The sequence below is a fragment of the Miniopterus schreibersii genome (assembly GCF_964146895.1).
Source record: "Miniopterus schreibersii genome assembly, chromosome: 13".
Lineage (NCBI taxonomy): Eukaryota > Metazoa > Chordata > Mammalia > Chiroptera > Miniopteridae > Miniopterus > Miniopterus schreibersii.
Window position 1 is genome coordinate 42,505,103 of NC_138113.1, and position 12,159 is coordinate 42,517,261.

Below are 12,159 nucleotides of genomic sequence, written 5' to 3' on the forward strand. Positions count from 1 at the left end.
CCCCCTAATGCCTCTCCCCACTGACAACTGTCAATCTGTTCTCTGTATCTATGAGTCTGGTTCTATTTAGTTTATTTATTTTGTTCTTTAGATTCTACATATAAGTGTAATTATATGGTATTTGTCTTTCTCTGAGCTATTTCACTTGGCATAATACCCTCTAGGTTCATCCATGCTGTCATAAAAGGTAAAATTTCATTTTTTTATTTATTTATGGCTGAGTGGTATTCCATTGTGTATATGTACCATAGCTTTTTTATACACTCACCTATTAATGGGCACTTGGGTTGCCTGGGAATTCAGATTGGTGCAATCACCATGGAAAACAGTGTGGGGGCTCCTCAAAAAATTAAAAATGAAATTGCCTTATGACCCAGCAATTCCGTTTCTGGGAATATATCTGAAGAAACCTGAAACACTAATTCGAAAGACTATATGCACCCCTATGTTCACTGCAGTGTTATTTACAAAGGCCAAGATAGGGAAACACTCCTCCTCCTAGTTTTAATGGAACAGGGAGGTTGATGCATTTTGCAAGACCAGATGTTTCTTCTTTGTATCTTCACCTTTCTTTTATTATGCTTTTTTCCTCCACAAAGAAGAGTTCCTCTTGGTTACCCATGAAATGTTTCTTCCTCACCAGTCAATCAACTTCACCTTTATAGAACTTCCTGGGTTGTGTCACAGTTTTGCAAGAGCAGCCACGGCTAAGCTGCCCGGTTGCTAATTATTGCAGGAATTAATTGCAAAATATGATATTGTGGCATTAATAATGAGTTCGATGGTCCACTGTCATGAATGCTATAACGTGAGCATAATTTTCTATAACAGTGGATAGTAAACATAATCGGGGATGGCAGAGGACACTGAACCAGTTCCTTCAGGTATCTGTGGATGTAGCTAGACAGAGCCCACTTTGAAGCGTGATGTTTCATTTCACTAGTCAACTAAGAGAAACCACTGGAATAATCAATTTTCCAAGGAGGAGATTAGTTAACAAAATTATTATCTCTATACACATACACATATATGTGTAATATATACACATCAAGTAGTAGAAACATGTTTAATAACATAGGAAATTATTTATGATATGGTAAATGAAATAAGTAGATTATAGGATGTTATGTACAAATGACTCTTAAATTATGAAAAGATGTTCAACCCCACTCCTAATAAAAGAAATGCAAATTTTAACTATAAAGGGCCAAAATCTAAAAGCCTGAAAATAACTCTGTTGGTGAGGCTGTGGACTCTCACACATTGCTGGTGGGAATGTGAATTAGTACAATCTCATATGGAGGGCAAATATTAAAATTAAAATGGTACATATCTTTGACTCAGGAATTCCATTTTTGGGGGGTTAGGCTTCAGATAACCTTGCATGACATATGTAAAGATTATTCACGGCAACACTCTGCAATAGCAAAAGGCTGGAGACAAACCAAAGTCCACCCAAAGAGACTGGTTAAATAACTGATAACATGGAGCATTGTGTAGCTGAAATAAAGAACAGAGAAGCTCTTTATGAACTGATATGGAAAGATCTCTAACATGCATTCAGTAAACAAAAACAAAGGTCTTGAACAATGTACATAATATGCTATGTTTTGTGTTCCAAAGAAGGATACAACCTACATTAGTGTGACTTTGTATGTATATAAGACACTTCAAAAGAAACTAAGAACAATATTTCCCTGGAGTTGGAATAAAAAACTAGAAGGATATTCATCAAAATGTTAGTCTTTCATAAATAATGGGAATATGGGTGATTAAGGAAATTATAGGAATTTTCACTTTACTCCATAGTCTTAAATGAGAAATAATGTTTTAACTGATTTTACAAGAACGTGAACCAAGTTTCTCTGTAGCATTTTGTAGCCCAGAGGTGCATGCTTGGGGATATAGTAGCAAGGGATGAGGGCTGCGGAGACTGGGACTTATTGTCTGCTTAACGTCTGTCGCATCCCTCCAGGGAAAAGCATTTGTCTCCTGTACGCCTTAGAACAGTTGGGAAAACTCCAGGTGGCTGAAGCACAGGAATCAGCAAGGCAAAATGCAGAGGCCAAGTAAACGTGAGAGTGGGTGGGGCTCATCCATGCTTCATCTGTTCAGAGGTAAGTACTTATGAATAATGTCATGCAGGCCAAGCCTCAGAGGATACCTTCCTGTGGAGAAACTGCTGGGGTCATCCCAATGAGAGCAGTTTCCTGAGCGCTTGTAAGGGCAAGCTTCTTTAAAGAGCATTTAATTTTAAGTTTAAAGAATAGGAAACATACATTCCAGAAAAATTACCTGGTGTAATAAGTAACCTTTAGGCAAACACTCATGCTACTACCACTGAGCTCAAGACATATAATGCCATCCCCTCGGAAGCACTTCTCAGCGCCCCTTCTCGATCACACCCCTTCCCTCCCCAGGGAGATAATCATGCTCCTCACTTTCATGGTGACGACTCCTTTGCTTACATTTATAGTTTACCACCTCCTTGTGCACTCTTTTGTTGTTGTTGTTAATCCACACCTGAGAATATTTTTTCCATTGATATTTAGACAGTATACAGAGATAAACCACTGTTTATCTCTCTCAATACCTCTCTTAGGCTTAGAGGCTTAATTAACCATTATGACTCGATGGAGAGAGACATGGCTGAAAGCAATCCCTCACTTAGCTACAGAGCCCATGCTCTTTTACCAATTCTTACACTGCCTCAAAACAAAGTTTCCTTCTGGTTTCAATTTGGGATTAACGTATACTGTGGGAATGGCAATCATTTCTAACAAAAGAGAATATAACCAAGTACTTAGTTTAGAGCTGGTAAAATTTAAATTCATTAAAAATACGTCATAATGATTATGAAGGGTACTGACATACAGAATATAGGTTTACCTGAAACTTTGTATGACTTGGCTTATGTCTGCATCACAGCCCATATGTGAATGGCAAGTATGGATTCTTTCTTTCAACTTACAAATGCATCCATAAACATTTTATACATCTTGAACAGATAAAATCAGATGCTGTAATCCAGACTTATTTTTTAGGATAAAAATCATGAAATAAACAATGATGGCAAACCTAACCACGCATCCAGCAGCAGCGACCCTGAATTCTCAAAGCAAGAAAAATGACAACCCAACACTCTGAGCTGAGTTTCACGGGGGCCTTCTACTCATTAATAAGTATAAAACAGCAATATGTTCAAAAGCAAGACACTAATTTCTTGGACAAGAGCCCCAGAGATCCATGGGAAAATAAACCTTTATTTTCAAGTTCAACTGTGAATTTGTTGGACGATAAAAGAACTGTGCGTATTTGGAGCCAAAGTTGTAGAAAGGTGATCAGACTTTGAAAAGATGGTGACGACTAAGAACAGAGCTGCACTCCAAGAAGTCGAGGCAGTTTCTGAATCAGTTCATGTAATAAGCGTTAATTCAGAGGGTTTTTCCCCCTTTTGAGGGAACCTCCTGGATTGGACATGTTCATGGATTCTGTATGGCTTGTAACGCTATGTTTTTTCTCCTGCTGAGACCCTGTTCAGGCTTGTAGTTTTGTTTTAAAGAACAATTTTCAATATCTCCTTCTGGGCTGAGCATTAATCCCCCCGCTGCTGGGTTGATTAAATCTCACTATTTGCGTCTGGTAGGCGAGTCTGAGCTTTATGGGCTGCCTTCGGCAAGCCTCATTCCATGCTTCGTGGAACAGAGGTAGCAGGAAACTGTGTGCAATAGGCTTTCAGAACCTTAAACCTCAGGGGCAACAGGGAGAGTGTCTCATTTTACCATTTGATAAATTTAAAGGCCTATCATGAGTATATGGTGATCTGATGAATTTGGTTCGATAGTAGTATTTCACCTTTTCTATGGCATTTAATAGTTTAAAAGGTGAGGATACGTTTTCTTGTGTGCCCTTCACAGTTGTTTATGGGAAGCAGGGCTTTACTGTCTGCCAGTTTAACTAGGACAGACTGCGATTGTTGGCCTGTCATAGCAGCTAGTACCTGGCAGTCTTCTTAAAACTGAGACCTGATTCTAACACCAGTATTCCTGTACAATTCGCATAATACACCCAGGATTGGAGAATTATAGAGGACTTTCGAAAGGAGCCACATTATCGCTCTGGTCGGTGTGGCTTGTTTGGAGGGTTGTCCCTGCATTGAAGGGTAGCAGGTTCCATCCCCAGTCTGGCTGGGCATGGGAGGCAATTGAGCGATGTTTCTCTCTCTCTCTCTCTCTCCCTTCCACTATCCTAAAATCAATTAAACCCCCCCCCCTCAAAAAACCATGTCCTTGGGTGAGAATTAAACAAAGAAACTAAGGGGACCCACATTATCAAAGCGCTCTGAGTCCAGGAAACTGATGGTAATATAAGTGTCACGTCGATGTTCACTTGAACAGAACAAAACAGAGACTTAGGCATTTCAGTGTTGCCTCTTGAAAAAATTCAGCAGGATAGCTTCAAAAAACCAGAAATGTCATCAGTTAGGCCCCTGGAAGATGAGCAGTCCTGTCCTGTAGGAAGCCTGTCACTCCTAAGATCTCAACACCCTGACCTCACCTTCCCACGCATTTTATGTCTTATTTCTCCAACTGGAAAATCCTGCAAAGTAGGCATTTTGATTTGGTGTCCCCAGAGGAATATCCTGAGATAAAAAGGCAAGTGCATGTGACTTATTTGGGAGGAGAAACACCAGTAGGGAGTGGTGCAGGGAAGGGAAGGTGGCCAACAAATGATACATCACTGAGCCAGCTGCCACAGGGCAGTTGGAGCTTAATCTCAAGGCTAAACCATGGACACAGTGTAAAATGCACCTCAGAGCCATCCCCCTGCGGGGTGAGCCAGCTGGGGTGTTGTGCCAGCGCTCACTAGTCTTCGTGGAGAGCTGCTGGGCATGGGGGTGATTCTTCTATCTTCCAGCACACTGTGCAAGAGGGCAGAGCGGCATTCTGTGGCTTAGGAGAAGCTCCCAGGCCAAGAAATGCAGACACTGCAGGGCAAAGTCCCTGGCAAAAGGCAGGGAGAGATGAAGGGCACCCCTAGGGGCTGCTAGAACGGGATCCAGGTTTTTTTGGGTTTTTTTTAAACTTTCTTTCAAAGCCCAGAATAGTATTTGGGACATAACAGTCCCCTGATAACTACGGACACATCGACACGATATTAGAGTGGTATTGAAGAATGTTTATGGATACAAGTTAAGTTCTAACTGATAAAAGAAGGTGGAAAGAAAGAGGGAACAGAAAGAGGCAAAGAGGGCTCCAGGGAGTCGTCTCTACTCACACTTTCTCGTAGATCTTGTTGGGATGTTCTGGCCATTCGATCATGCACACCACTCTGTTGGGCATGGTCTCCGTGGTTGAGTAGTAGCCCTGGGGGAAGGCTAGCAGGAGAGCCAGGACCCAGATGACAAAGATGACCACCTTGGTGGCTGTGGATGACAGCCGGGGCTGGAGGGGGTGAATGATGGCCATGTACCTAGAACAGAGAAGAAGGGACAAAGTTCTGATTTAGTTGCCAAAATCGATGTTAGATTATGCGTTGTTTCTCCCAAGGAAAATTTTCCGAAGACCCCTGATTTCTATAACTGTTTTCTTTTCTTTTTAAAAAAATTAAATTTTTTTCATCACCACTGGTCCCTCCTATGCCTTCCACCTTTACTCACCCCCCTCACCCCCAATCACCACACTGCTACAACTATTTTCTGATACCTTTTTCATAGTCTATCCATAATCTTTATGATTCTTATGACATAAAATACTAAAATCCAAAAAAAAAAAAAAAAAAGGCAGGTTTTCTGTTTCAGAACCCATCAGCAACATTCCAGGAGAGAAGTTTTCATCATAGAAATGCTCATGCTAGGGACACGGTACCCTTACAGTGAAATTAGAAAACAACCCCAATGTCGTGAATTTATTCACTGTAAAGGCCGTCTTCACCCTTCATCTTTACCCTTTTGGGTTAAGAAAGAATGGGGACAGAAACAGTGGCTTTTCAAGTCCCCGTGTGGCGATGTAAAAGGCTAGCCATCCTCCGTTAGCCCTTACAGTTCGAAGGAACGTGAACGTGTGTGTGAGAAAGCAAAAAACAGCAGTTCTTGGAGACATCCTCAGCAACTCTTTGAACACCTAGAAGTCAGTGTGCGGTACACACGCTTCCCGAGGAGAGAGACAGTCTCCACCTGCTGAGACAGACACACTCGAGCCCAGGAAAGGTCAGGGTAGATGAAAGCTTCTAGAAGGAAGAGGAAGGGGGAAGCAAAGTGAATGACAACTCAGGGCCTGGGGTAGATGAAAGCTTCTAGAAGGAAGAGGAAGGGGGAAGCAAAGTGAATGACAACTCAGGGCCCGGGGCCCTTTCTCCATCTCCTCACACCTGGGACCTGGCACTTACTGGTGTCCCCTGAATGAATGTGTCCTCATGTTTGAATTTGTGTGCAGCCTCTGAAGTACAGCATAACTTTCAGGAATATTGATATTTTAAAATATTTCAATCAGCATTTCATATCAGTCATAATCACATCAATTCTGCCTCCTCCATTCTAAAAAGGCATATTCTTTTGTGTATTTTTCTTGCAGAGTTTATGGATCCATCCCCTAAAGTATGCATGTATTTTTCTCAGAGTAGGAATTAGGTCTTATACTGCCTTTGAGGTTTAAATATTATCTGATAAATCCTCAGAACTGCACATTTGATTCTCTTACCTGCAGGTGTTTTTGGCTTCCAGGGACAGAATGGTCAATGGAGACTTAAGAAATGAGTAGGGAGCAGCACAACTGTCAGCTGCCTCCGCATAATTCCACATAATTCTTTCTTTACACTCTTTGGACTACCAGGATCTAGAGGCCAGAACTGGGGCCAGGGTTACAAGTGAAGCAATTTCATTCGGTATGCACCCCGCAGATTCACACTGGGCACCTGCTGCATGCAGAACACTGCAGAACACAGCGTTTCCTTCTGGGCTCCGAGCTTCTAATTTCTCCAGGGAGGAAAGGCACATAAATAAGCAGCCACACTTGACAATAGGATATTCGACCTCCAGTGGTAATCTGGAAGTAACTGAGAGCCTTAGGGAGGCTGCAGAGGTAATCAAGCCTTGGAATGGCAGGTGGACTATTGGAGGAGAGTAGAGGCATGCTTAGCTGGATTTGGGGTGAGCATGCCTGAGTATCTGGCTTTTCAGAGCCTCCCTCCCTACTCTGTGTTATGATTAGACCTGACTTCCTGTCCAGGAAGCTTGATGGCTCAATTTTTACCAAGGATTTCCTGAGCTTCCTTCTAGCATCCTATACTTTAGAATACCTTTCCCACATTTTTTTGCTATGGACCTAGGTTTTTCGTTTCTGGTTTCTAAGAGCAATGCCACTGAAGGTGTTCAGTATATGGAGGCTGGATATTAGGATGCCTCTGGTCAGCTCTTACATATATTATCAGATGTGATGATAACCTCCAGGAAGGAAACCCTAGGATCCTTTCTTTCTGCCTCTTTTGGAAAGTGGGTAGATGGTCTTGAAGTCAAGAAAGAGTGGAATTATGAAGAGACTTGAAAAATATATTGTAATGGAGGTGAGTAGTAATTTATAAATTTCTGGGCAAGTTGCCCTGTTTGAGTTGGTGGCTATAGAGCCTATGATTCAATTGCCATCTACAGAGCATCGAAAGGGCAAAAACAACTCTGAAAGATGCTGTGACTGAAGCGTTATCTGTCTTCTTTAGGTTACTCCAAGGGGCCACAGCTACTTCCAAGGGAGGTCCAGTAAACTGTGGGCTTTATGGCCTCCCATTCTTGGGGTGGTTTCCTGAAATGAACCTTGAGAAGTCTTGATTTCCTTCCTGGATTTGTCTCTTTCTTGCCATGTGACAGCAATAGACCATTGCTTTCCTTGCCAGTTCTGGGGTTGTGGTGGATGGGGGAACCTCAAAATTAGAGCCAACAAATGTGAACTTGTGCAACCACTACCTTGTCTTCTTTCCAATTCACCAGAGGCCTAGACCTGGATGGTAATGACCAGACCTCTGAGTATTTGCATTAAAATTGTAGGCTTGTCTATTGGATCATTTCCCAGAGGCAAGATCTTTCCCCTACAAAGTTGGACACATGCCCATGAAGATGCCTTTCCTTTTCAGCACCGCCCACCTCCTGCTCTCACTGCGGCTGTGCATTCTCAGGCTTCTTGGGGAATTAAAGAGGACATTCAGGGGAGAACGTGGTAATTACATTGCCCCTTTTTAATGTTATCTCAAATGCAACATTTTAATTTGCTTTTAAGTCAGGATAAACGCTCAGTCTTAAATAAACATACCTTAATGCCCATCCCCATGCCCAAGCTGGCAATCCACCATTCAGAATCTAATGTGACTAGGGCTTAGGGGGGATTGCATCAGTATATTGGTACTGTAGCTCCAAATTGGTGGCAGAGAGCCATATTTTATCTCTATTGCAAAAACTGCAATTTGGGAGCCCATTTCAGTTAACTCTCTGCCGTTACTTGAGTGTAGGAGCTATATCTATGACAGATGAAAGTACTACCCACATAAAGCCAGAGAGAATAAAAGAGATTGGCTTTTAAAAATGTATATATTTTCATTGTTCAAAAATACAGCCATTTATAAAGCTCCCTCTTTTCTTTACATTTCCCTCCTTTCTTCTTTCTCTCTCTTGCAGTCCTCACTTCTGGGGCTTGTGTGACATGCTTCTTTCTTATTTATCCCAAAGCTAATGCTGTTTGGATACTTTATCCACAGATGGGAGCATTTTTTTTCTTTCCTACTGCCCATTCCTAGCTTGGATTCCTTTATACATTTATGTATTTGTTAGTAACCACCCTGAACCATCCTTGCTTATTAGATTATAAGTTATCAGTAAGCAAGTGCTGCAAAGCCCTAGGAAAATACATTCAATAAATATTTATTGATTGCACTGTGCTCACGGGACTAGAAGGCAGTCATTGAAAGGTCTTTCCAGTTTATACACGAATCATCCGGCTGCCAGAGACGAGGTCCGGAGGCTGTGTGGGCTGTGGAGTGTGTTCTCCACTTCAGGCCGTTCCAGTCCCACGGAGGGCCATCCGCATGAATTTGCATTGTATGTGGCCTCCCAGCTGAAAAACCTGACGTGCTGTCTTCCTCTTGCATGATTATGCTTTATGAAAAGAACTTTCCATATAGTCCCTTAAATCTGGCAAAATATGAGGCTGCACAGTTCTTTAAAAGGCAGACTGAAACAGCCTTACTGGGAAAAGCAATTCCAACCTTCTGATAAGCACAGTATCCTCATAACTTCCCCCTATACCAGCCCTACATCTTCCTGCAGAGAGGACGTCTTTCCTCTACCAGGCGATCTGTCCTGCCATGCCCTTCTTCCACAGTCTTTCCCATCCAGTTCCAGTCCCCAGCCTCCCTTATCCCCACTCACTTCTTCCTGAGTTGGTACGAGTTTTCTTTAGGTGACCATATCTTCCTGAGTTTAAATGACTAACAGTGGTGACAGCTGAGAACATGGCTGCTATAGTCTAGTTCAAGGGTTGGCAATTTTTTAAATTATATTTTTAATTGATTTTTTAGAGAGAAAGGAAGGTAGAGAGATAGAAACATCAATCAGCTGCCTCCTGCACGCCCCCTACTGGGGATCAAGCCTGCAGCCCTGGCATGTGTTCTGACCCGGAATCAAACTGGAGACCTATCGGTGCATAGGGTGATGATCAGTCCGCTGAGCCACACCAGCCTGGCGGGGCCGGCATTTTTTTCTGTAAAGAGCCAGATAGCGAATATTTTAAGCTTTGTGGCCCATACAGTTTCTGTTGTAGCTACTCAACTCTGCTTTTGCTGTGGGAAAGCAGCCATAGAACAAGGCAACTATTGGGAGTGACCCGGTGCCAATACAATTTCATTTTCCAAAAAGGGAGGTGGGCTGGACTTGGCCTCCTGGGTTGTAGTTTACTGACCTGTGGTCTAATTTATGGGAAATGAGGACAGGAATAATTAGAACCACAGGAGAACATGGTGTTCTCTCCGGAAACACTCATTACCTTTGTTTGACACACGGGGGACTCAGATGGCAGCTCCCTGGGTGGATGAATCCTACAGCCCACAAGCAGTCAGCAAGGTGGTCGGCTGCCAGTCATAACCCAGAATCTCGCCTCTGGTCTGAGTACAGTGGTCACTCAGCCCAGGATGTTTTTCCTCCTATCTCCTGGCTGGCTCCTACTTAGTGTCAAGGCCTGGCCCAGTCATCATGTCCTTGTGGCTGGGTTGGGTGCCCTGCCTTTACTGCCGTGAAGATCTCTAACCTTGTGTTGACCACACTTCACTTTATTTACTTATCTATCTGTCTCTTCTTTCTTCATCTTCTACAGATACTTTGAGGTTTGCAGTTGCTGTGACTTATTTATATTAGTATCCTTGGCCTTCCTCAGCCTAGGATGCAGTAAATACTTGATAAAAGTTTAATTGAATAAATAAGTATGCAAATTTCTTGGCACATAGCAAGGGTTCCGTAAATGGTTGTGGAATAAAAATAAATGCAGCAAAGGAAATACATATATATTATAATTTTATTCCTTTCAGTCTGAACATATGTGAGAATAATTACTGCTCAGTGTTTCCTGTTATACAGACTTCCAGGATCAGTCTACAGGAGTGGCCTTACTGAACCTGAGTCATCAGAACTTTCTATCTCTTGACATTAAATTTTTGAATAAATTCTCAATAAGTATTAGTTGACTAAATTCTGCATTGACCAGTATGTTGGGAAATGTGCAGAATTCAGTCTTTTTGCTTTTACCCTCTGGCTCTTCCTCTGAACAAGAGGTTGCTCTATGCTTTCCCCTCCCACTCTCCACTCCCTTCCATCTCAGGGACCACAGTCTTTCTACCTGAGATCACTAACATTCCATCATCAGTTGGGGTTTTCTTCCAGGACATTTCTTTAATTTACAAAATCTAGGCCTGTCATTTGGCCAGATCTCTTGACCAGCAAGTTTGTTCAACTAAGCTCAAGCTCACAAGACTATAACCAAAGAGGCCCTTGGGCAGCCAACAGAGATGACCCAGTATCCACACACTACCCAAGCATTCTTGGTAATGGCAGAGCCCCTCAAGTCCTTGTTGCCATGTTATCCACAATTTAAAAAGGCATGAGTTTCAGTTTCTGCATTGTCAGTGGACTCATTTAAAAAAGTGCCAGCGGACAGCAAGGGAGCAGTCAATAAGACCATAAGAAATGGATACAAAGACAGATGGAACCAAGAGCCTGTGACAGTTTAGAATGAACTGGAGGAGGGATGCAGCTGACTGTTGTCCAAGCTGTCCTTCCGCACACATGATCAAAGAAGAACCAGTGTGGTTTAAAGATGATTCAGATATAGAGCCTCCAGTCAGGAATGTTCAGCTGCTTTATTTATAATTTTCAAGATCTGGAAACAATCCCAATGTCCATGAACAGGCAAATGGATTAAAAACCCCCAATATATTCTTATAATGGCATTTTGCTAACAGAAAAAAGAATACCAACATACACACACAGACAGATATCAAAGAACGTTATGCTAAGTGAAAAAGCCAGACAGAAACACAGTATATATTCATGATTCCTCTTACATGAAGTTCTAGAACAGGCAAACCTAACTCACGGTGACAGAAATCAGAACGTTCTGTATGTTATAGGGGCATTGTTAACTTGGGTGGTGTGCCTTCATGAAACCCCATTGAACTTATACTGAGGTACAGTGCATTTCACTGCATGTAAATTATACCTAAAAACACCCCGAACCCTGATGACTCAGCCTTTAAGACAGAAAACTGCATCAATGGCCTAACGACGCCCTGCCTTTTCTGTCAGCTGAGGTGTGTTATAAGAAAAGTCTGTGATTCAGTCACGGTGACCAGTATCAAGGAAAAGCTTGCAGCCATTCTAACCATCATGTAGGAGTGGCTAATAATGGTGCAAGGGACAGATTTACAATGAAATGAATCTTAGATGGGGGAAGCCCGACCAAGTGCTAAACCTGAGTGTTTTTGCCAGATGTGGGTGAGCAGCTGGCTACCATCGAGAAGGAACCACACCAGGAGTCTCAGTCAGCTGGTCGTGGGGAGGTTATGATTCCCAATAGAAATCTCAGTGGCTGGCCTGGGGGTGGGGTAGCTGGGGTGAAGCAGGGGGACAGA

The 12,159-nt window shown here is 42.5% G+C and overlaps 1 protein-coding gene across 1 annotated transcript in view; it reads right to left on the reverse strand.

Moving 5' to 3' along the window:
- TACR1 (tachykinin receptor 1) overlaps positions 1-12,159 on the reverse strand; it is a 132,367-nt gene that overhangs the window by 56,096 nt on the left and 64,112 nt on the right. Inside the window, exon 2 of the mRNA XM_081156745.1 lies at positions 5,278-5,472. Coding sequence (XP_081012871.1) covers positions 5,278-5,472 — 195 coding nt within the window. The remainder of the gene's footprint in view (positions 1-5,277; positions 5,473-12,159) is intronic.